Below are 26,938 nucleotides of genomic sequence, written 5' to 3'. Positions count from 1 at the left end.
TGGTTTAAACTATTTGTTTACATTTGTGGAAATAGAACCAACCAAAGATTCATTAGAAAATATCACTGGCAGGTGCAAGCAAAAATAATAACTGCTGAAGTGGGTGGGATTAAGGGTGTCTGCTGGAGTGGGATTAAAAAAACAATCCTGTGTACTCCTCCACACCTCTACATGAATACACCATGACTATACTTATCAACTTCATTTCTACCTCTGTCTGTGCAAACAGCACACCCTACTGTATAGCTAGATAAAAGCCTAACCTCTGCCATTCTTAATAAACAGCACAGTTTGTCCCATTAATAGGACCCAGCAAGTTTAGCTGAAGCTCACTGAGTAAGATATTGCTTATTGTTTTATTCTGAGCAGGGCTTAATACTTAGTTTTCGATAAGTATTTTGTCATTGTCCTTTAGGTTTTAGTAACCATAGAAATGTCACTAGGTCATTTTTGAGTTCCAACAATAAACATTGTCAGAGAGCAGTTTGCAGAAATCTGATCCAACACCACTGATCAACAAGCTGAGGACACACCTGAAGAGGAAAAAAGAAGAGGAAAGAAAACAATAGGATTTGCCCTTCTATTGGACAAAAAATCTAAAAAGAATATTTTATCTCATTATTATCTCTTTAGTTTATCCTAGACAGCAATGAGATCAAATGGATATAAAAGGGAGATGACTTCTTAAGTCTCCTCTTTCTCAGTTTTTTTTTCCTGAGACAAAAGACACTAGTAATGTTACATATGTCTCACATTGTGCTCAGATCTGCTAGTATAATTACAGTCCCCTCCAAAAGTATAGGAACAGATAGTCTTAAAGTAAATTAATGTAAATAACACTTAATATTTGGATGCATATCCCTTGCTTGCGGTAACCGCATCAAGCTGGTGACCCACTGACATCACCAAACTGTTCTTCCTTTGTGATGTTTTTCCAGGCTTGTACCACAGCCTCTTTCAGTTATTGTTAGTTTTGAGGGGTTTCTCCATTCAGTCTCCTCTTCAGAAGGTGAAATGCATGCTCATTTGGGTTAAGGTCTGGTGATTGACTTGGCCAGTCTAAAACCTTCCACTTTTTTCCCCTGAAGAATTCCGTTGTTATGTTGGCAGTGTGTTTTGGGTGATTGTCTTGCTGCATGATAAAGTTCCTCCCAATTAGATTGGACACATTTCTCTGTAAATAGGCATACAGAATGTTTCTGTAGATTTCTGAATCATTTTGCTGCTACTATCATAAGTTACATAATCAATAAAGATCAATGAGCCCATTCCAGAAGCAAGCACAAGCCAATACACTACCTCCACCATGCTTGACCGATGAGCTCATACGTTTTGGCTCATGAGCAGATCCTTTCTTTCTCCACTATTTGGCCTTTCCAGCCCTTTGATAGAGGTAAATCTTTTTTCCAGAAATGTTGTGCCTCTGTATTTCTTTTTGAATTCCAATCTTGTTTTCCAATTCTTATTGCTGATGAATGGTTTGCATCTTGTGGTGTGGGCTCTATATTTCTGATCTCCAAGTTTTCTTGGCTGATCTGTTCCATGTTTGGTAGTTAGTACATCAGTGGTTTCACTCTTTTTCAGGACATTCCAAATTGTTTTATTGGCTACGTCCAGTGCTTGTGCAATGGCTCTGATTCACTTCCCCACTTTTCTCAGCTTCAAAATGGCTTGCTTTTCTCCCATAGACAGCTCTCTGGTCTGCTTGTTGGTTTATACTTTTTAATAAGGGTTCAAACCAAGAGTACACATTCAGCTATTAATTGTTTAAACACTGAATCTAACAGGGCACACCTGTGCAACAAGAAACACCTGTCAGTCACATGTTCCAATTCTTTTGATCAACTGAAAAATGAGTGGGTTCAAACAAAAGGTGCCATGTTCTTAGTTGTTTACTAACAATTTACTAACACACCTAGATGTAAATATCAGGAAAAGAAAGCTGAAATTCTGATCCATTGTCTCATATTGATCTTTTGATTGCGAACCCTTCAGTGTATAGCAAAAACAAAAGAATTGGCCTTTCTGTTCCAATATTTTCAGCAGGGACTGCATGTGTCAAATTCATTACTACAGGCATACTAATGTATATTTAGAGGGACGTGCAGTTTACTTTTGATATACTGTCATGTCTAATGCTGTGTCCAAAGTGGTCCCACTACATTACACAATACATCACATTTGTTTGATCAGTTTATTATGTGACTAATATATTAATAGCCTGTTTGCTGCTCACTGAAAACACAAGCACAAGTACACACGCAAAAAAACTAGAATGCCAACCATGTAAAGTGAAAAACAGCTAAGTTTGCTGCGACATCAATGAAAACACACAGACACACTGATATCACAAACTACACTCTCTGGCACTTAACAATCAAATTGACTATGCTCAATAAACTAACCAGTGAACAATAGACAGAAAAATGTATCCAACAGCAAGTTCCTGGGTGGCGTAGTGGTAAAATGTTGTGATTGTGATCTGTGATCAGCAGATCACAGTTTTTGATGTTTTGTTTATATGATTTCTGCTACTGTGAAGCAAGGTCAGATGTTTTGTCTCTTTTTCTTCTTATTCTATTTCTACTAAGGAGTTTTAGGAGAAACATTTGTGACATAGTCAGTACCTAATTGAAACACGAGTGAGAATTAGCTGAGATATCGAAGAGAAAAATCTGAGCAAAGAAATCACATCTTGATCCAGCCTATTATAAGGAAACACAAAAAAGGAAAGATTAATTTTCATGTTGGTTTTCAAGAGTACTGAGAGAGCAACCAAACAAATTTCCATACTGATGAAAGTGTAGCTCTACAAGGAAACGTAGCCTCAACGAACAAGAATAAAAGAGAAGTACCTTTACATGTACCTTTACCTGTACCTAAACAAAAAAACAAACAAACAAAAAACCCATATCACTCTTGACTTTTCAACAAACCTGATAATTTTAGTGCCCTATTAACATTTGTTATCAGCTCTTGTGCAAAGTCCCACACTCTTGTGTCAACAAATAATTGCTCCTTGGTAAGACTCCTCTGTAGTGGTGTTCTCACGTGAATGATCCTACACACATCGGGAGGAACCCGATAGACCTTTCCAATGTGTTGCAGGCTGGAATGCACTGAGGTTTGCATCATGTTCCTGGGGTTGATGATCATCTTTGTGGGGTTGTAGATGTTCTTTCTGTCTGGTTCTCTGTAAATGTGTTCCATAATATTGATACCAGGAATATTTTTCCATTCTGGCCTGCAAAACTTGCCACTTTCTTCAAACTGCATCTTGGGGAATATGTGGTTCTCTATGAGATATACAGTCACATCTTTATGCTCCTGTTGCAGATCCTCCATCAGTAAAGCAAGGTTAGCATATTTATAGGGCATGATGATCTCATCAATGTCATTCAACAGGACATATTTGGACTGATACATATGTCTATAAATGCACTCATTGAGTGTTACCAACTGGCCATAGTACTGGAGTTCCCCTTTATGCAATTTGCCATTCCATCCTGCAGATGGATTAAGGAACTGGTCAATAGGCCATGGCACAATCTCTAGAATTCCTTCTTTCTCATAGTGCTGTAGGAGTTTGTCCAAGTCAGAACCACAGCTGGTGTTGTAGATTACGACTCGTTGGACACCAAGAAGCTTGTACATCTCCATGCTTTGAGCAAACTGCAGAACATTATTGTAGTCCCCAAAAAGACTTGAGATACAGATGGTGAAGTTGTACTTTAATGATTCATTATTCACTCTGTTCTTTACTGGCAGGAAGTCTAGGTAATTAATGTCTGAAATTTCAGCTGAAATGGCAACATGAGTCGCATTTTGGGTGTGGTTGCCCTGGCACAGCACATCTGAAGCACCAAATGGGAAATCAAAATGATCACTGTGTATCTCAATTCTAGCTTTAGTAAACCTGCATGCTTTGCCATTGTTGCAGTAGACGCAATAAAGTGGCTGCATGCTGTTTCTTTTTATTATGCTGATAACTCGAATAGCTTTACTGATCCTGTGATCAATGAATGCAGACACTGCAAAATGGCTTGAGTTTTTAATGGGGATTATAGACTTCATAGATATAGGGGTATTGTGTATATCCAAACTACTGCTTATAGATGATGGTGTGCCCCAATACAGATTTCCAGCGATGTAAACAGCAGCATGCCTGAAATTATGGTTCCATTTTGAAATGAAGATAACAGTTAGAACACCAAAAAGGATAAGAAAAATAAACAGCTTCATCTTTGGTTTTGCCATTTTCCAGTTTGACTCCTGTAGATTGAAACAAAACTATTATTAATACAAATCCTACAATTAATCCTACATTAATGATTCCTTTATAGATTATGTCTATTAATGCATAGTAATGGTATCAGGAAATACAATAATAAAAACATGACAAGGTATTTACAATGGGATACTAGTCTTCAAATAACTTGGAATCAGATTTAAAAAAAACCTGTGGTATCACCCATCCTTAATATTAGTCAGTGTTTAAATGCTACTCGCCTCCTTTAGGTGGCCATAATCTCCTCCATTACCACAGCTGAAACTGATGGCATTCCACCAATGACCTTTCAGTACTGAGTTTCAAGTCTGGTACCTAGTAGCTACATGTACACACAGCCTAATAACCTGTTATTCACCTGACTGATAGATCAGAAAGTGATCTCTGTGACTTTACCTGTGGCAGGGTTGTTGGTGCCAGATGGGCTAGTTGGAGTATTTCAGAAACTACTGATCTCCTGGGATTTTTTCTCTAGAAGTTACACAGAATGGTGCAAAAAACAAAAAAACATCATGTGTGTGGAAGGTCTGCAGGCTGAAACACCTTGTTGATGAGAGAGATCAGAGGAGAATGACCAGACTAGTTTGAGCTGACAGGAAGTTTATAGAAAGACAAATAAGCACTGTTTACAACTGTGGTGAGCTGAAAAGCATCTCAAACCTTGACATAGATGGGCTACAATAGCAGAAGACCACATCAGGTTCTACTCCTTTCAGCCAAGAACAAGAATCTGAGGCTATAATAGGCACAGACTCACCCAAACTGGACAGTTGAAGACTGGAAAAAGACCAGGTGATTTTTTTCTCCTAATCTTTAACTGCCTAGTTTGGTTGAGCCTGAGCCCATGAGAGTCTCAGATTCCTGTTCTTGACAGACAGGAGTGGAACCTGATGTGATCTTCTGCTGTTGTAGCCCATCCACCTCAAGGTTTGATGTTTTGGTATGCTGAGATTTCTGCTCACCACAGTTGTAAATAGTGATTATATGAGATACTATAGACTTCCTGGCAGCTTGAACCTGGCCTTGAACCTTGAATCAGGCGATTTTCCTCTGACCTATCTTATGAACAAGGCTTTTCCACCCACAGACCTGTCGTTCACTCATTCACCCATTCTGTGAAAACTCTAGAGACTGTTGTGTGTGAAAATTTCGGGAGATCAGTAATTTCTGAAATACTCAAACCACAGAGATCACACTTTTTCTTCATTAACTGAACATTAACTGAAGCTCTTGACCTGTATCTGCATGATTTTTGCATTGCGCTGCTGCCACATGATTGGCTGATTAGATAACTGCATGAATGTGCAGGTGTACAGGTGTTCCTAATAAAGTGAACAGTGAGTGTAAATTAGATCCAGCACTAAATGTAAATGTGTCCTATTACATACAGCATGACCTCAGCATAATTTACTCATACAAAATAGTATGCCATTCAATTTAAAAAGAGCTAAGATTGCTGCAACGTCAATGAAAACACACATGCACAAACACATACACACACGCACACACACAGTTAATGTTACACTAATGTTTGTATTGCACTTCTTCCGCATGATAAGCTGAAGAGAAAACTACATGGTATGAGTTTGGTATGAGTTTATTATGAATTCATGCCCACACTCTTCCCATACTTTTGTGTCAACAAATAATTGCTCCTTGTTAAGATTGCCCTGTAGTGGTGTTCTCATGTGACAGACACTGGGCCGAACTCGATAGACCTGTCCAATGTGTTTCAGGCTAGAATGTTATACACCAAGAAACTTCAATGTTTTGTGCATGCTGAGATGCTTTTCTGCTCACCACGGTTGTAAAGACCGATTAGTTAAGTCACTACAGACTATATACTCTTGAGCTGTATCTGCACGATTTTTTGCATTTCACTGCTGCCACATGATTGGCTGATTAGTTAGATATCCTAATAAAGTGGATGCTGAGTGTAAATTAGGTCCAGCACTAAATCTAAATGTAAATGTGTCCTATTACACACAGCATGACCTCAGCATAATTTACTCATACAAACTAGAATGCCAACCACGTAAAGTTAAAAACAGCTAAGTTTGCTGCAACATCAATGAAAACACACACACAGATACCACAAAATACACTCTCTGGCACTTAACAATCAAAAAGTGTTTTACACTTAAAAATTTACTACACTCAATAAACTAAGCAGTGAACAATAGACAGAAAAATGTCTAAGTATCCAACAGCAAGTTCCTGGGTGGTGCAGCGGCAAAATGTGCTTGTGATCTGTGATCAGCAGATTTCGTGATTGATTTCTGCTGGTCACAAGTTAGGTCAGATGTTTTAACTCCTTTAATTTCAGAAAAATCTCATGTCTCTCTCTCATCTTATTCTATTTCTACTAAGGAGGTTTAGCAGAAACATTTGTCACATACTCAACACCTAAATGAAACACAAGTGAGAATCACTATACAAGGCTGCGATAACAAAAAGAAAATCCAAGCAAAGAAATCAGAGGTTTGAAACAGAGGTAGGAGATCTGGCATAAATATAGTATCTTGATTTTTTTCAGGCTGGATCATGATCCATAACATTATCATGATTATTTTTCATGTTGGTTTTTAAGACTTATTTGCAAGCTACTATGCAGAGCAACCAAACAAATTTCCATATTGATGAAAATGTAGCTCTATAAGGAAATGTAGCCTCAATGAACAAGAATAACAGAGAAGTACCTTTACATTTTGTTGGGAAATAAACATTTCCCAACAAAATGTAAACAAGATTATTTTAAGCAAATTGTGTTTACTGTTTCAGTTTTTACAGCATTCATTGTAGAACTGAGGAATGGCAGTGTTAGAAACTTATTTGATGTCTTTCTCACAAAAAGTGCGTTTTTTCAAACACCTTTGTGTACTTCAGCACTGCTTCTGGCTTTTGTGCTTAAACACATTAGTAGTGTTTCCTCGACCTATCCGTCTTGCCTTTGCTTATTCTTATAAGTCTTGCTCATAAAATAACTTGCGATGTCATGTCTGAGTGTTTTCAGTACAGCAGTACATGCATTCTGGGGAAAAACAGATTGAGATGCATTTTACAGATGGGGCCATTTTAATCTTTCATGATCAAAAAAGTCATATCACTCTCCCCTAGTTTGAAATAAGTACACAGCATGTTTAGAACATCACGACACAGGAGTTTAGGTAAAAACACATTTAAATATTTCTTTCTGAAATATGCTGAAAAATTCTTTCAAAATGCCAATATTGCCTATGCTATTATTATATACTATACTATTAAAGCAGCTATATTAAAATGTTAATTTAGTTTAGCTTCAGCATTTAAAAAGGTAAATAAATAAATAAAAAAGGTAAATGAATCTTACTGAATTTTGTGATCATCCATTTCAAATCTCCCTCTGGAGTATGGAAGATAAAACCAAACAACAGCTTTATCCTAAAGTTTTTTTGTTTCTACCCACCTATGTTGGGTACGGCTAGTGCATACACGCTGAGTTAATGTTACATTAATGTTTGCATCGCACTTCTTCCGCATGATTAGCTGAAGAGAAAACTACATGGTATGAGTTTGGTATGAGTTTATTATGAATTCATGCCCACACTCTTCCCATACTTTTGTGTCAACAAATAATTGCTCCTTGGTAAGATTGCCCTGTAGTGGTGTTCTCATGTGACAGACACTGGGCCGAACTCGATAGACCTGTACAATGTGTTTCAGGCTAAAATGCTCACCACAGTTGTAAAGACTGATTTTAACTCCTTTAATCTCCTTTACACAAAATATAAACGAGATTATTTTAAGCAAATTGTGTTTCACTGTTTCAGTTTTTACAGCATTCAGTGTAGAGCTGAGGAATGGCAGTGTCAGAAAATTATTTGTGAATCATAACAAGGATCAACTATTTTCAGATGGTATTGTATCCTTGGCCAGCTAAAATATCACAGAATCAGTGATGTCTTTCTCACAAAAAGTGCCTTTTTCAAATGCCTTTGTGTACTTCAGCACTGCTTCTGGCTCTGTTATCTTGCTGATGCCATACTCTTTGGGGTGCTTTTTTTGTGCTTAAACACATTAGTAGTGTTTCCTCGACCTGTCCGTCTTGCCTTTGCTTATTTTGCATACAATTACAGCTATGCTTCCATGTTTCTAAATAAAATGAAGAGGAAAGATAAGCTAAAGAACTGCCTATTTTTGGTTATTATTGGTTTGCTCATGTGTCTGTCAGAGAGAACGCAAACTGAGCAAAGTCTTGTTCATAAAACAATGTGTGATGCCATGTCTGAGTGTTTTCAGCACAACAGTATATGCAATCTGGGGGAAAAAAAGATTGAGATGCATTTTACAGATGGGGCCCCTGGTTTGAAATAAGTACACAGCATGTTTCGAATATCACGACACAAGAGTTCTTTCAAAAATTGTTTCAAAATATTGCCTATGCAATTATTATATACTATGCTATTAAAGCAGCTCCATTGAAATGTTAATTATAGTCATAATTTAGTTTAGCTTCAACATTTAAAAATTAAATAAATAAATAAATAAATAAATAAATAAATAAATCTTACCGAATTTGGTAATCATCCATTTCAAATCAGTCTCTGGAGTATTGAAGATAAAACCAAACAACAGTTTTATTCTAAACAGTTTTTGTGTTTCTACCCACTGATACACACTAGTGCATACACACTGAGTTAATGTTTTATTAATGTTTGCATTGTGCTGGTGCCGCATGAATAAGTGATTAGATAACTACATGTATGTGCAGGTGTACAGGTGTTCCTAATAAAGTGGATGGTGAGAGTAAATTACAGCATTAAATGTAAATGTAAATGTGTCCTATTACACACAGCATGGCCTGAGCATAATTTACTCATGCAAACTAGTATGCCAACCATGTAAAGTTAAAAACAGCCAAGTTTCTGTTTTTAGAACTTTTTAATAAAATTCAACAAACTCATTCCCTTGCTGTTGAAGCCATTTTTGTTGTAGTTATATATTTGTCCAGTGGGTGGCACTCTGGTATAGAATACCCATGGTATATCAGGGCAGTTGGATAATGAGACAACAGGTGTGTGTATTGGCAGTGGGGAAGCACACAGTTTTTGACCGTTTTAGGTCGTGCTTCATTATGTTAAAGAGGCTTTTTGGATTATGTGATGGACTGTGTTGAACAGTATGCTGTATCTACAAGGTATGGAGTTTTGTGTGGACTTTTTGTGAACTAAACAAAATGACACCACAGGAAGCTAACTGAAGCAATGTTTATTCATTGAAGCACAATAAAGAAAGAGACTATTTGCATCTTACATCTGTTTGCATAGACTCTAATTTTCTACGCGTCAACTACTTGCTCACTCCTATTACCAATACCAGCAGTTTAATGGAAAGCTGCTACACTTGCTAGAATTCCTTGGAATTTTTTCCATTTTTTTCAGAGCACAAAAACAAAAAACAAACAAACAAAGAAAAAAAACATATCACTCTTGACTTTTCAATGATGATTGAGAAGTTGATGATCATCTTTGTTGGGTTGAAGATGTTCTTTCCTTCTGGTTCTCTGTAAATGTGTGCCATAATATTGATACGAGTCTCAAGTCTACTTTATTTATAGAGCCCTTTCCACTACAAAGTAGACCAAAAGACTGTACAGCAGCACTATAATACAAGGATAATAAAACAAAAATCAACAAAACAGAAAAATAAAAATAACCTTGAAGAAAAAAAATTAAAACAATTTACATCTTCCAAAAATCAACAATTAAAAGCCATAGAAAACAAATATGTTTTCAAGTGAGATTTAAAAACATCAACTGAGGGTGCAAATCTGATGTCAGGTGGAAGAGTATTCCACAGTCTTGGGCCAGCGACAGAAAATGCCCGATCCCCCTTAGTTTTCAGGCGAGTTTTCGGAACTGAGAGCAGTAAGCAGTTAAGTGTTCTTTGAGGTCCATAATATATTCTCGGGCCATATCATGGACAGCTTTAAAAACGTACAGCAACACCTTATACTGAATCCGATATTTAATGGGAAGCCAATGCAGCTTTTCCAAAACTGGAGTAATATGCTCCCTTTTCTTTGTGCTAGTAAGGAGCCTCGGGGCTGCATTCTGGATTTTGAAATAAGAGATTGACTTACTCCCAAATAAAGTGCATTACAATAGAAGAAGAAGTGCAATACAAACGGGAGGAGATAAATGCATGAATCACTATCTCAAGGTCAACAACAGACAAAAAAGATTTCATTTTTGCAATAGTCCTCAACTGGAAGAAGTAACTTTTCACCACACATTTGACCTGATGATCAAACATTAGAGCTGAGTCAAAAATTACACCCAGAGTCCTTATTTGGGAGCGCACATTTGTTGTCCATGGACCTAAAACATCTTTTATATCACTGTCAACCTTATTTGCCCCAAAAATGATAACTTCAGATTTAGTCGCATTTAGCTGGAGACGATTTTGCTCTGACCAGCACTTCACCTCCTCAACACATAATAGCAAAGATGGGTGAGAAGTTTGTCCTCCAGATCTAATAGGTAAATAAATCTGATGATAAGACATACTGTGTTTTTTAAAAATAAGGCCTAAAGGCAGCAAAAATAGTGAAAACAGAATAGGCCCCAAAATGGAGCCCTGAGGAACTCCACAGTCAATAGAAACTGAAGAGGAAGAGAATTCCCCAACCCTCACTGAAAAGGATCTTTCCTTCAAATAAGAGGAAAACCATTTTAAAACAGTCCCTCTCAGACCCACAACATGCTCTAAACGTTTAATAAGGATATCATGTTCTATCAAAAGCAGCACTAAGGTCGAGCATAATTAAAGCTCCTTGACTACCTGAGTCTGCAATGAGTAACAAATCATTGGAAACTCGCAATAAAGCTGATTCAGTGCTATGTCCTGCCCTGAAACCAGACTGAAAAGCATCTAGCACATCATTTTCAGCCAAGAAGGAACTCAGCTGAGATAAAACCACTTTCTCCAATATTTTTGAAATAAAAGGCAGCTTTTAAATTGGCCGATAATTCGTGAAATCCAAAGGGTCCAAAGCAGACTTCTTGAGAAGGGGCTAAACGACCACTTGCTTAAGACATGATGGAAAAACACCTGTAGAAAGGCTATAATTCACAATAGATGTAATACTCGGCCCAATAAAATCAGCTGTCGCACCAAGCAAACCTGAGGGCAAAATATCCCAACTGGTAGCTGAAGGTTTCAATTGAGCAATAATATGACCTAAATCAATAGATCAAAAGTATTGACATTAATAGAGTCATCTCCTACCTTTCCATCTAACTCACCTAGACCTAATGTTTTTAGTTTTTCCAGCGAAAACACTTAAAAACTTCTCACAACACTCTGTAGATGGAGGTATCATGACAGCATTTGGATTAAAAAACCTGTTAATGGTTTGAAACAAAATTTGAAAAATAGGCTGCTTTAGCATCCTTTACAGCTTTCTGATATCTAAGAAGTGAATCTCGTAAAATCTGATGAAAGACCAGAAGTTTCTTTTGCTTCCAAGCCCGTTATGCCTTCCTACATTGCTGTCTAAGAACGGGAGTATGTTCATTAAACTAAGGCTGATGATTTGCCTTACAATGCTTAATCTTATAAGGAGCAACAGAGTCCAAGACATCAGAGCAAACAGAGTTAAAAACAGTAAGTAACTCATCTGGATCAGCCGTGAGAGGTGCAGACTCCAATCATGATACATCAGAAGAGGTACTAAACATCTCGCCAAAAGCCTGTGGTGTAGATGGAGTAATTGTACGAGAGCAAACATAAGAGGACTGACTCGCCCTCATTTCATTCAGCACATTTACACTGAAAATAACAGGCATATGATCAGAAATGCAAATGTCATTAACATTAACATCACAAAGTGACAACCCTAAGGAAAAAACAAGGTCCAAAGTATGTCCTTTCTCATGTGTAGAGCCTGAGACATGTTGGATAAAATTAAATGAGTCCATTAAGTCTGAAAACTCCTTAACCAAAGGCTTCCCAGGACAACAAGTATGAATATTAAAATCACCAACAATTAAGATATAATCAGGCAGTAACAAAATAGAGGATAAAAAGTCAGAGAATTCCTGGATAAAAGCTTGACTATACTTTGGAGGTCGATAAATGACCACACCCAGAACAGGCGTAAAGAAGTCCAGTTTTAACAATTGAACTTCAAAACTCAAGTAGTTCATGGTCGATAAACGGCGACATTTAAACTGCTGTTTGCGCACCGTAGCTAGACCCCCACCACGACCCACTGATCTGGGGGTATTAATTAAGTTATAGTCAGTTGGGCAAAGATCATGACATGGACTCCACTCATCAACATTTATCCAAATCTCTGTAATAAATAAAAAGTCCAAAACATTATGTGAAATAAAATCATTTAAAATGAAAGTTTTGTTTGTAATCGAATGTGCCTTAACCAGCGACATCTTTAAAGTCTGTGATACCGTAGAGGCAACAACTGTGGCTTGACCAGACTCTTGACCAGCACCTCTGAAACACGACGAAGACTTTCCATCCAGGTAAAAACGTAATGCCGAAGAACATCCATCCGGGTAAACCCCAAAACTCCACAGCACACTCCGCATTACCATCTTCTCTTGCAAACTGCACCACATCAGGATATCTCCGCATAAATCTCCGCTTCAAGTGAGCACCTGCACACCTCTCGCGTTTTTGCCTGCAGCACACACATCCAGCCGGAGAACACTGTATGCGCGGTAGCAGCGCAGAATGAATAAAAAAGTACTTATTTCCACTGCTGATCGACAGGTCCATAACAAATGAACGAATCTGAATCATAAACCCACTGCGTCTGACAGGGACAAAACAAAAGATATAAAAGAACACAAAAAAGAAACAAAGTAGTAGACAAAGAAGTAGAGCGACGGCAGGCCACAACACTGGTCCGCGCCACTGCCATTTCCTCATACACAGAATATGAATAATTTCAGCATAATTTACTCATACAAACTAGTATGCCAACCATGTAAAGTTAAAAACAGCAAAGTTTGATGCAACATCAGTGAAAACACACACGTGCACACACACACACACAGATATCACAAACTATACTCTCTGGCACTTAACAATTAAAAAGTGTTAACATTTAAAAATTGACAAAACAAATTTGAATAAACATTTCCCAACAAAATATAAACGAGATTATTTTAAGCAAATTGTGTTTCACTGTTTCAGTTTTTACAGCATTCAGTGTAGAGTTGAGGAATGGCAGTGTTAGAAAATTATTTGCGAGTCATCAACTATTTTCAGATGGTATTGTATCCTTGGCCAGCTAAAACATCACAGAATCAGTGATGTCTTTCTCACAAAAAGTGCCTTTTTCAAACACCTTTGTGTACTTCAGGACTGCTTCTGGCTCTGGTGCTGTTCATGTGCGGTGCCCATGTTATCTGGCTGATGCCATACTCTTTGGGGTGCTTTGTTTGTGCTTAAACACATTAGTAGTGTTTCCTCAACCTGTCCATCTTGCCTTTGCTTATTTTGCATACTATTACAGCTATACTACTATTAAAACAGCTCTATTAAGATGTTAATCATAGGCATGATTTCGTTCAGCTTCAGCAATTAAAAAGGTAAAAAAATAAATAAATAAGTAAATGAATATTACAGAATTCAGTAATCATCAATTTCAAATCAGCCTCTGGAGTAGATAAAAGATAAAACCAAACAACAGCTTTATTCTAAATATTTATCTATCCACCTATGTTGGGTACAGCTAGTGCATACACGCTGAGTTAATGTTTTATTAATGTTTTATTAATGTTTGCATTGCGCTGGTGCTGCATGAATAAGTGATTAGATAACGACATGTATGGGCAGGTGTACAGGTGTTCCTAATAAAGTGGATGGTGAGAGTAAATTACAGCACTAAATGTAAATGTAAATGTGTCCTATTACACACAGCATGACCTGAGCATAATTTACTCATACAAACTAGTATGCCAACCATGTAAAGTTAAAAACAGCCAAGTTTCTGTTCTTAGAACTTTTTAATGAAATTCAACAAACAATAGAATTCTTTGGAATTTTCTTCCATTTTTTTTCAGAGCACAAAAACAAAAAACAAACAAACAAAGAAAAAAACATATCACTCTTGACTTTTCAATGATGATTGAGAAGTTGATGATCATCTTTGTTGGATGGAAGATGTTCTTTCCTTCTGGTTCTCTGTAAATGTGTTCTATAATATTGATAGCAGGAATATGAATAATTTCAGCATAATTTACTCATACAAATTAGTATGCCAACCATGTAAAGTTAAAAACAGCAAAGTTTGATACAACATCAATGAAAACACACACGTGCACACACATACACACAGATATCACAAACTACACTCTCTGGCACTTAACAATTAAAAAGTGTTAACATTTAAAAATTGACAAAACAAATTTGAATAAACATTTTCCAACAAAATATAAACGAGATTATTTTAAGCAAATTGTGTTTCACTGTTTCAGTTTTTACAGCATTCAGTGTAGAGCTGAGGAATGGCAGTGTTAGAAAATTATTTGATGTCTCTCTCACAAAAAGTGCCTTTTTTCAAACACCTTTGTGTACTTCAGCACTGCTTCTGGCTTTTGTGCTTAAACACATTTGTAGCGTTTCCCCGACCTGTCCGTCTTGCCATTGCTTATTTTGCATACAATTACAGCTATACTACTATTAAAACAGCTCTATTAAGATGCTAATCATATGCTTCCATGTTTCCAAATAAAATGAAGAGGAAACATAAGCTAAAGAACTGCCTACTTTTGGTTATTACTGTCAGGGAGAACGCTAATCGAGCAAAGTCTTGCTCATAAAATAACTTGCGATGTCATGTCTGAGTGTTTTCAGTACAACAGTACATGCAATCTGGGGGAAAAAAAGATTGAGATGCATTTTACAGATGGGGCCATTTTAATCTTTCATGATGTAAAAAGTCATATCACTCTCCCCTAGTTTGAAATAAGTACACAGCATGTTTAGAACATCATGACACAGGAGTTTAGGTAAAAACACATTTAAATATTTCTTTCTGAAACAGGCTGAAAAAGTCTTTCAAAATGCCAAATATTGCCTATGCAATATACTATACTATTAAAGCAGCTATATTAAAATGTTAATCATAGGCATGATTTCGTTCAGCTTCAGCAATTAAAAAGGTAAAAAAATAAATAAATAAGTAAATGAATATTACAGAATTCAGTAATCATCAATTTCAAATCAGCCTCTGGAGTAGATAAAAGATAAAACCAAACAACAGCTTTATTCTAAATATTTATCTATCCACCTATGTTGGGTACAGCTAGTGCATACACGCTGAGTTAATGTTTTATTAATGTTTTATTAATGTTTGCATTGCGCTGGTGCTGCATGAATAAGTGATTAGATAACGACATGTATGGGCAGGTGTACAGGTGTTCCTAATAAAGTGGATGGTGAGAGTAAATTACAGCACTAAATGTAAATGTAAATGTGTCCTATTACACACAGCATGACCTGAGCATAATTTACTCATACAAACTAGTATGCCAACCATGTAAAGTTAAAAACAGCCAAGTTTCTGTTCTTAGAACTTTTTAATGAAATTCAACAAACAATAGAATTCTTTGGAATTTTCTTCCATTTTTTTTCAGAGCACAAAAACAAAAAACAAACAAACAAAGAAAAAAACATATCACTCTTGACTTTTCAATGATGATTGAGAAGTTGATGATCATCTTTGTTGGATGGAAGATGTTCTTTCCTTCTGGTTCTCTGTAAATGTGTTCTATAATATTGATAGCAGGAATATGAATAATTTCAGCATAATTTACTCATACAAATTAGTATGCCAACCATGTAAAGTTAAAAACAGCAAAGTTTGATACAACATCAATGAAAACACACACGTGCACACACATACACACAGATATCACAAACTACACTCTCTGGCACTTAACAATTAAAAAGTGTTAACATTTAAAAATTGACAAAACAAATTTGAATAAACATTTTCCAACAAAATATAAACGAGATTATTTTAAGCAAATTGTGTTTCACTGTTTCAGTTTTTACAGCATTCAGTGTAGAGCTGAGGAATGGCAGTGTTAGAAAATTATTTGATGTCTCTCTCACAAAAAGTGCCTTTTTTCAAACACCTTTGTGTACTTCAGCACTGCTTCTGGCTTTTGTGCTTAAACACATTTGTAGCGTTTCCCCGACCTGTCCGTCTTGCCATTGCTTATTTTGCATACAATTACAGCTATACTACTATTAAAACAGCTCTATTAAGATGTTAATCATATGCTTCCATGTTTCCAAATAAAATGAAGAGGAAACATAAGCTAAAGAACTGCCTACTTTTGGTTATTACTGTCAGGGAGAACGCTAATCGAGCAAAGTCTTGCTCATAAAATAACTTGCGATGTCATGTCTGAGTGTTTTCAGTACAACAGTACATGCAATCTGGGGGAAAAAAAGATTGAGATGCATTTTACAGATGGGGCCATTTTAATCTTTCATGATGTAAAAAGTCATATCACTCTCCCCTAGTTTGAAATAAGTACACAGCATGTTTAGAACATCATGACACAGGAGTTTAGGTAAAAACACATTTAAATATTTCTTTCTGAAACAGGCTGAAAAAGTCTTTCAAAATGCCAAATATTGCCTATGCAATATACTATACTATTAAAGCAGCTATATTAAAATGTTAATCATAGGCATGATTTCGTTCAGCTTCAGCAATTAAAAAGGTAAAAAAATAAATAAATAAGTAAATGAATATTACAGAATTCAGTAATCATCAATTTCAAATCAGCCTCTGGAGTAGATAAAAGATAAAACCAAACAACAGCTTTATTCTAAATATTTATCTATCCACCTATGTTGGGTACAGCTAGTGCATACACGCTGAGTTAATGTTTTATTAATGTTTTATTAATGTTTGCATTGCGCTGGTGCTGCATGAATAAGTGATTAGATAACGACATGTATGGGCAGGTGTACAGGTGTTCCTAATAAAGTGGATGGTGAGAGTAAATTACAGCACTAAATGTAAATGTAAATGTGTCCTATTACACACAGCATGACCTGAGCATAATTTACTCATACAAACTAGTATGCCAACCATGTAAAGTTAAAAACAGCCAAGTTTCTGTTCTTAGAACTTTTTAATGAAATTCAACAAACTCATTCCCTTGCTAGAATTCCTTGTAATTTGTTTCTTTTTTTTTCAGAGCACCAAAAGAAAAAATAAACAGACAAACCAAAAACCCATATCACTTTTGACTTTTCATCAAACCTGATAATTTTAGTGCCCTATTAACATTTGTTATCAGCTCTTGTGCAAAGTCCCACACTCTTGTGTCAACAATTAATTGCTCCTTGGTAAGACTCCCCTGTAGTGGTGTTCTCACGTGAATGATCCTACACACATCGGGAGGAACCCGATAGACCTTTCCAATGTGTTGCAGGCTGGAATGCACTGAGGTTTGCATCATGTTCCTGGGGTTGATGATCATCTTTGTTGGGTTGAAGATGTTCTTTCTGTCTGGTTCTCTGTAAATGTGTTCCATAATATTGAGACCAGGAATATTTTTCCATTCTGGCCTGCGAAACTTGCCACTTTCTTCAAACTGTGTCTTGGGGAATATGTGGTTCTCTATGATAAATACAGTCACATATCTGTGCTCCTGTTGCAGATCCTCCATCAGAAAAGCAAGGTTAGCATACTTATAGGGCATGATGATCTCATCAATGTCATTCAACAGGACATATTTGGACTGATACATATGTCTATAAATGCACTCATTGAGTGTTACCAACTGGCCATAGTACTGGAGTTCCCCTTTATGCAATTTGGCATGCCATCCTGCAGATGGATTAAGGAACTGATCAATAGGCCATGGCACAATCTCTAGAATTCCTTCTTTCTCATAGTGCTGTAGGAGTTTGTCCAAGTCAGAACCACAGCTGGTGTTGTAGATTACGACTCGTTGGACACCAAGAAGCTTGTACATCTCCATGCTTTGAGCAAACTGCAGAACATTATTGTAGTCCCCAAAAAGACTTGAGATACAGATGGTGAAGTTGTACTTTAATGATTCATTATTCACTCTGTTCTTTACTGGCAGGAAGTCTAGGTAATTAATGTCAGAAATTTCAGGTGAAATGGCAACGTGAGTCGCATTTTGGGTGTGTTTGCCCTGGCACAGCACATCTGAAGCACCAAATGGGAAGTCAAAATGATCACTGTGTATCTCAATTCTAGCTTTAGTAAACCTGCATGCTTTGCCATTGTTGCAGTAGACGCAATAAAGTGGCTGCATGCTGTTTCTTTTTATTATGCTGATAACTCGAATAGCTTTATTGATCCTGTGATCAATGAATGCAGACACTGCAAAATGGCTTGAGTTTTTAATGGGGATTACAGACTTCATAGATATGGTGGTATTGTGTATATCCAAACTAATCCTTATAGATGACAGTGTGCCCTCATATAGATTTCCAGTGATGTAAATAGCAGTGTGCTCAAAAATGTCCTTCCATTTTGAAATGAAGATAACAGTTAGAACACCAAAAAGGATAAGAAAAATAAACAGCTTCAACTTTGGTTTTGCCATTTTAAGCCATCATCCAATTTGACTCCTGTAGATCGAAACAAAACTATTATTAATACAAACATCCCAAATTAATGATACCTTTATAGATTATGTCTGTTACTACATAGTAATGGTATCAGAAAGTACAATAATAAAAAGATGACAAGGAATTTATAATGCGGTACTAGTCTTCAAATAACTTGGAATCAGATTTAAAAATTCTGTGGTATCACCCATCCTTAATATTAGTCAGTGTTTACAATTAAATGCTACTCGCCTCCTCCATTACCACAGCTGAAACTTTCAACACAAAAGAAACAGGGACAATATTATTAAGAAACACTTGAAAGAGAAAAGCTACAGAGCCATAGCAAAGAGCTTAAACATCTCTGACAGTACAACTGATTTGATAATCATCCCTGGACAGGTACACCATACAAAATTTGATTCTACGCTCTCAGAGTGATAAGCATTTTTGAAATTGCAAGTCCATCAGAGGGACTCTCGTCTAGATGGGGAATCGAAGATGTTTGCCAAGAGGAATGGGACGAAATCTAACAACATTGCTACAAAAAGCTTTTTTTCCCCTCACTGCATGTTAGGCACAAAAGAAATGAATCACTCTTCCAACTCTTGTTATTATTTAGGCATCACAAATATTTGTTCAGACAAGTTTAACTAGACATGAATAACTAGAAATGTTTGTGGCATTTCATTAACAGGATTCGGATATATTTTTGGCAAAAAGTTTAAATAAAACCTTATGATCCTCAAATTATTCACAAATATCTTTCCTTTGTATTTAGGTGCATAAAAACCTTAACTGCAGTTTATTTTTAATTGTAGAGCAAAACAAAAGAGATGGTTTATTGCACGCACAAAGACAACCTACATACTCTACACTATAAATGTAAGTTGGATACAGCTGGCTTTTCTACTGATGTGTAAGTGCAAAGGGCACTCTAGACCACAGAGATAATGCCCAAAGCTTAGATAAGAGAAAAACATTATAACCCAAGGAACAGACATGTGTAAATCATAAGGGAACAAACAACAGGCAATTGTGCACTGTGAGTGAACTAATTAGCTTGAATCTATCTTAAATGGTTTAAATCATAAATCTAACCATAGAAAAATAATCCCCCAATTCACCTCTTTGGACAACTCTAAAGGTGTTCATTAAAGCAAGCTTAAACTTTCTATACTATCCTACATACCATAACCACTGTCCAGGTGATTACCCATCTACATATCCTCTGTACCAAGCATAGCAAAGTAGAATAGGATACAATAATAATGTCATATTAAATGTAGGCAACAGGTCTAACATTAGCAGTCAACATAGCTGTAGTTTCTGCTACCTGAGCCTCTTTCATGCTCTTAGAAACGCACCTGCAGCAACACGCAGAAATACCTGAGAGCATATAGAAATAACGTCCGAAGGATGCAAGTTGTACAGCTGAATTATACGTGTCATCTGAGAGAGGAATGGACCCATGCCCATTTCTCTGGGATGTTTAAAGTCTTTTGCCATGCGATCAACTTGCTCAAAACTCAGTGGCTGATATTTTATGGCTCCTTTTGCCTGCTCGTCCTTTTCTGACTTTGCTCTTTAATCACCATCAAGGCTATCCCAATGGCTACAGGATTAAAACAAGGGTCATCTGAATCATGATGACTAATCTGGAGACAGTATTTTTGATTGCGTTTAGGGCTTTTAAGAGATAAATAAAGCTTCTTTGCTTTAGGTGAAGGCAGTGTCTGTTTTTCCAAAACCTTGGCTTGAAGAGTTAATGTAGTGTTGAAATTGCTCACAGGTTTTTTTGAGCGGAGATAGAGCTGCGTTTATTGTTGGCACACTCCTGCACCAGCTTGGTGTTCATCTCATCGCTCTCACACTTTTTCTTATCCCTATTTTGTATTAGCGAAGGATACCACTGCCTGAACACCTTCACCACTGCCTCAAAGTCTTTAAACTCGATGCATTTACCCAAACCAGAAAAACATTGCTCTCTACTCCACTCTGTCTGTTCTGGAATACCAAGCACTTTACAAAATTTAGTTCTGTTCTTTCCACACAACTTATCTAACATTTGCCCTAGCTCCTTTTCAAAACTGATATTATGAGTAAAAGGCAATGATGACTCACAAACTGGTGAGGAAGACTCTCCAACACCCTTAGGATCCTGATGACTCGTTGCCATTCCGCACAGAGAAACTTCAACTGAACTCCTATCAATCGAACTATCATCATCAAACTGATTCTGTCATCTAGCAAGTTCTTTGACCCACTCACCTGAGCTGGCATATGTTTGTCACAGAAGCACAGAAACAGGATCACCGGATCAGATCAGATGTTGTCTGTCATCTGGGTTGTCACAGCACATGGACGGAGAACATCACAGTCCCACCAGAGACACCAAAATTGTTGTAAATCTTTCTTGATGATCAAAAAATACTGCAGTTTCATCAGAAGTAAGATGGTTGAGGCTTCAGGAGACTGAGAGCCAAGTTATAATAAAAGAGATGGTTTATTGTGCACACGATGACAACCTCGGCGGTCTATAGGCTAAACATTAGTTGGATACAAGTGCAGAGTGTAAGTGCAAAGGTCACTCTAGACCATACAGATAATGCCCAAGGCAAAGATACTCCCTAACGTGCTGAAAACTATAGTTATGCAGTTTAGCATCTCACCCACTTTGTTAAGTGTTCTTCAGTTCTTCCTGGGCTGTAGAGCAACAAAACAATTGAACATATAAGTCAACAGTAGCGCTAGCAACCACTCGGGCAGCAAAATACTCATAGCATGAAGTAGGACATCGGTAAAATGGGACACATATTAGTAGTAATTGACTTAAATACCTGCATTAGATTATTCCCATTCGAAAAAGTGTAGGTTGAATATTTATTGCAGGATCTCTCAAGATGGCACATCAGATCCAAAACTTTCCTGTTTGTCTGGTTTCCAAATCAAACTGCAGAATGTTTAGAGATTTCATGCACAGCAACATTCAACAGACTGACTGAAGCTCTATTTCTCTTTAAAACTTTCCACCATCTTCATGATTGCTGTCATGTGCTGTGTCTCAAATCGAAGATTTGACCTTACATTCAAAAGCACTTAATAGTCTTGAAGATCCAGGAGACTGGTACACAACTCAGACCATTCAATAGGTTTAAAGGCCACATAAGAGATTTTTATAATTTAAACACTTACCATAACAGGAAATCCAATTAGTGTTAGTACTCAATAATGGTCTTATGATTTCCTCAAATGTGAGAGTCTCAGTTGCATAGTGGGTAGGCTGTGTTCATGCTCTACCCAAACTTGCACGCCTGGAATCGATAACCTTGCCTGTTTTTTGGGCATGTCTGCCTAGGGTTAGGCTTTGGCAAGTGCCCACATTACAGCTCTGCTTAGCATCCCAGTGAGCATATGCACCTCACATTGGCCTTTATTTATGAAGCTGGATATGAATGTAATTAATCCTAAATCATTTGTATGAGTGTTTAAACAAGAAATTTGGTATTCTAGAAAATCCAGTACATTCGGAAAAACGTTTGCATCCTTCTCATGTTTCAGAGTGTGGAAATGTACGCATAAGAAGACTAACTAATATAAATCTCTACGTAATCGACTTCAAATCTTAATATTAATACAAATAAGTTGCATGGATTACTGCACTTTTATATATACTGTCAATTTTAAATTGCTTATTTTTATTGCATTTAGAGAATTTAGCAGATGCTCTTAGCAGAGTCTCCATAGAGACTTACAGAAGTGCTTTGGTGTGTCTATCAAAAACACATCTTCATGCTAGTTCACTACTGTAGGTCAGGGACTAAGAAAACCATCAAGAACATTTTTTTTGAAAATCAGTCATATTATATTATTGGCATTAATTAAAGAATAAAGAAAGTGAGCCAACACAAACCAGTAAATTAAGACAAATAAAACAAATAATTCAATTATGACAAAAGAAATGCTGAGATGAGCTGATATAAACAAGTGTCTCAGCTGAAGGAAGATTTAGGGCTCATTTAGTATTATTATTATTATTAATTTCATTTTATTATTATTATTATTATTAATAATAATAATAATAATAATAATAAATGCTGCAAGCAGCATTTTCTGGGGCCAAGCACCCAGGCTCAGTGAGCCACACATTCACAGACACTCTACAGTTGTTGCCTAAGCAATCACAGGAAAGCAGAGCCATAACTTTAGGCAAAGGGATTCAAGAATGATTTGTAGTTTCACTCATGATGTGTATGTTTTGACCACGGACAGTGGTGGAATTCTCTGACTGTAGGAGGAAAGGTCTTGATGAACAAATGGGCAGCAGGGTGGCATTGCTGCAGCATTGTTTAGACAGGTCTCACGATGATATGACCCAAATTTCGTGAAGATTGGGCAAAATTTGGAGGAGGAGTAGCAAAAATGGCAGTTAGATGTAAGCATTTTTTAGCATCTTATTTTTACTTTTGACCAGTAGGTGGTGATGAAATTTGTTGTGCAGCCTCAGGTTATAGTCCTGAAGATGCCCATCAAGTTTTGTGTGAGTGCGCAAAATGGCAGTTAGATGTAAGCATTTTTTAGCATCTTATTGTTACTTTTGACCAGTAGGTGGTGATGGAATTTGTTGCATAGCCTCAGGTCATGGTCCTGAAGATGCCTATCAATTTTTGTGTGAGTGCACAAAGTCATTGCTGAGATACAGCCTCACTTCCTGTTTGGTGGCTTTGCCATTAGATTTGTTGGCCAATTACGGGCTAACCTGAAATGGCGGAATTGAACTCGTCTCGAACCCAGGGAATCCAGGTGTGCCTAGCTTTTAAATTTTGAACACACGGTTAGTCCCAAATTTGACCCGATGGTGCTGCTAGAGCGTTGGCAGCACTTGGCTAAAATTTGGTCAGAATGTCCCTTAGACCCTCCCAAATCAGTGTGCCAAATTTCACAACTTTTTACTAGATGGTTCTATGGGCTCTCATAGACACTCTAGCCAGAAGAAGAAGAAGAAGAAGAAAACATAGAACAACAGTAGGGTGCCTATGCACCTTTGGGGCTTGGCCCCTAATAATAATAATAATAATAATAACAATAATAATAATAAATTTTTTTGGGAGTGAGTCATAACTTCCATTGTTTTGGCTTATGCAAACACTTCCACACAACTTTGGTATAATTTTGATAAATGATAAATTGATAAATTTTGTACAGTCCCTGTACATTTTGTAAAATGAAATATGAAATTTTCTTATAGACTGAAATGCAAATGAGAGAAAGAAGAAGAGCTGCAGTCTCAGGAAAATGTACTATAATTTAATAAAGTTTAAAAAAATTATATATATATATATATATATATATACAGTGGCCCTAAAATTATTTGGACACTTAAGCCACACTTACAAATGTATGAATTTTACTGTGTTAGAAAACATGACAAACAAAGTGGCATTTATTTTTAAGAAAGATGCCACAAGCACACTTTTCAAGCAAGACATTTCCCAAAAATAGTTTATGTTTAAATATATAAACAATAATAGATATATTGTTATATCTATTAAATTATATTTTATTTTTTATAAATTAAATTAATATTTAGTTAGACAAAACAGTATTTGGACAGTAGCCTCAACTGTGGCTTCTTTAAAGGTCACAGTTACAGTGTTTTTGTATTTAGTTTGCCATTCCTTTGTTTCACAGAACTCGTTGTCTACTTCTGGTCATGGACTCACAAACTATAAAAGTTTCCTCCAAGTTTCCACTGAAAAAACCTTCAGTTCCTGGACAGTAAAGCATCTGCTCGTTTCTTCTCCACTGCATCCCATAGATGACTTATAGGGTTTAGGTCAGGGTTTTGGAAAGTATTTTTTCGAAAGACGGCTGGTATGCTTTGGATCCTCAAACTCCACTCCTGTCGCTTTCTGCATTTCGGCAAGTTTGCATCCACAACACCTCTGTTAGGAGTTCTGACTTCATGATGCCATCAATGGCCTCAATTATCAATCATTTAGTAAAGTTGTTTGTAATTATTGGTGTAAGATGAAATAAAATTTTCTATCAGATTTACAAAAGTTTTGGAAAGTTTTCTTCATACTCAAATGCGTATGTTGATCTCCTCTAACATGCAAAGTGCATTCCAGACACAGCTCATTTGGATTTAGTGAGAGTCACAACAGCATAGAAGTACAAGCACACAGACAGCTGGGAGCATGAAATGCATTACTCTCCCTCTGTAAATGTGCTCATTGATCCTATTTCGAATAGTTTGTGCTGAAATTCTGATCTATTGTCTTATATTCATCTTTTGATCTCAAACCCAAATGTCTTCATTGTATAGCAAAAACAAAATAATTGGCCTTGCTGTTCCAATATTTTCAGAGGGGACTGTTCCAGTATTGATATATCATACATGTATAGTTCAATATATAGTTATTATTCATTTATTTTATATATTATAAAGTACACAGTGTCCCTTTTTATTATTATTTTATTTCCACTTATCTCTACTTTATTCTTATTTAAGTGACAAGCTTTGTTGCTAGAGTTCTGCAATATACGAATTTCACTCACCTTTGATACTGTTTATCCTTGTGTATTCTGGATAAACTGCAATATGACAAATCTATACTGTGATGTTGGGGGACCAAGGAAAGGCTGAACACACACACAGAGAGAGTCAGGCATTTAGTAGCTCCGCCCCACAGCCATGTGCACTCCGGCTGTCCAAAACAAATGTGGTGCTGAAAGGGCGCTTTGAGTTCTGCGAGGAGTGTTAGATGGTTTCCATGCGCGGACTGTCGGCCCGCCGTGACAGTACACCCAGAATGAATATCGCAGAGAGAGCCCATCCGCGTTGCCATGCTGAGCCCCCGCCTGGTGCTGCGAGGACAGCGAGGTAATATTTCAACTCCTCCACCACCCATTTGATGGCCAGGGCCTCCCTCTCCACTGCGGCGTACTTCTTGGCAGGGGTCAGTTTTCAGCTCACATATAGGACCGGGTGCTCCTCCCCATTGAAGACCTGAGACAGGACGTCCTGTCTCGGAGGCATCAGTCTGGACCAGGAAGGGGAGGCTGAAGTCGGGGTTCCGAAGCACTGGAGAACTGGTGAGTGCCGTCCTCATACTCTAGCCCTTCTTAGTTAAATCTGAGAGGGGAGAGGCAATCGTGGAGAAGTTGGAAAATACTGTCTTAGGCTTGGCATCTGGACTCAGGGCTACCTGCCAATGGAAATGAACTGGGCCCTTCCCAGTTGCTCCACTAACTCGTCAACCCTAGGGATGGGGTAACCGTCAAGCTCGCAGACCTGGTTTAACTTCCGGTAGTCATTACACAGCCGGATGCTCCCATCGGGCTTGGGTACCACGAAAATGGGACTGGACCAGAGACTGGTGGACTCCTCGATGATTCCTTCTTGGAGCATCTGGCTGACCTCCTCGATCGCCCTCTGGTGGTCCTTGGGGCTGGATAGGGCCGCTGTCTGACCTCGACTCCCGGTGGGGTCTTGATGTTGTGGTGGACAAGATGCGTAAAGCCAGGGGTGGAGGAGAAGATGTCTGCAAACTGGTCCACCAGCTCAGACAGTTCCTGGCTTCTTCTCCTTGGTACACTCGGAGGGATCTGGAGAAAGGCATGCAAAGGAAGACACAACACTGAAGAGGACTAAGAGCTCATGGGTAATGTTCCAGGAAGTGGCCTTTCGGAGTGGTACTGCCTCGGGGTAACGAGTGGCATAGTCCACGATCATGAGGATGTACTTGTGGCCCCGGGCAGATTTGAGCAGTGGCCCTACAAGGTCCATGCCAATCCACTCGAAGGGGATGCCGATAATAGGGAGAGGGATGAGCGGCGCGTGAGCAGAATTGTAGGGAGTGGTCCGTTGGCACTGGGGGCACTGCTGGCAGAAAGCCCAAACTTCTGCCTCCATCCCCGACCATAAGAATCGATTCTTTAATTTTTCCAATGTGTTGCAGGCCCCCAGATGCCCCCCAGCAGGTGTGTATGGGCCAGGTGCATTAGGGCTTTTGTCCTGGTGTG

The 26,938-nt window shown here is 37.6% G+C and overlaps 2 protein-coding genes across 2 annotated transcripts; both read right to left on the bottom strand.

Moving 5' to 3' along the window:
• Nucleotides 1–2,845: 2,845 nt before the first annotated feature.
• LOC117597842 (uncharacterized) lies at nucleotides 2,846–4,269 on the bottom strand. The gene has a single exon (XM_034306808.2). It carries the CDS (start codon nucleotides 4,255–4,257, stop codon nucleotides 2,914–2,916), a length of 1,344 nt encoding a protein of 447 aa, XP_034162699.2. The 5' UTR covers nucleotides 4,258–4,269; the 3' UTR covers nucleotides 2,846–2,913.
• An 11,667-nt stretch (nucleotides 4,270–15,936) lies between these two features.
• LOC113533274 (uncharacterized) lies at nucleotides 15,937–21,621 on the bottom strand. The gene is made up of 2 exons (XM_034306343.2): nucleotides 21,182–21,621; nucleotides 15,937–18,931 (listed from the first exon to the last, which is right to left on the bottom strand). The coding sequence occupies exon 2, from the start codon at nucleotides 18,904–18,906 to the stop codon at nucleotides 17,563–17,565; it is 1,344 nt and encodes a 447-aa protein (XP_034162234.1). The 5' UTR covers nucleotides 18,907–18,931; nucleotides 21,182–21,621; the 3' UTR covers nucleotides 15,937–17,562.
• Nucleotides 21,622–26,938: the final 5,317 nt, after the last annotated feature.

The sequence above is a fragment of the Pangasianodon hypophthalmus genome, chromosome 8 (assembly GCF_027358585.1).
Source record: "Pangasianodon hypophthalmus isolate fPanHyp1 chromosome 8, fPanHyp1.pri, whole genome shotgun sequence".
In the NCBI taxonomy this organism is placed as follows: domain Eukaryota; kingdom Metazoa; phylum Chordata; class Actinopteri; order Siluriformes; family Pangasiidae; genus Pangasianodon; species Pangasianodon hypophthalmus.
This window is presented reverse-complemented; position numbering and strand designations above follow the sequence as displayed.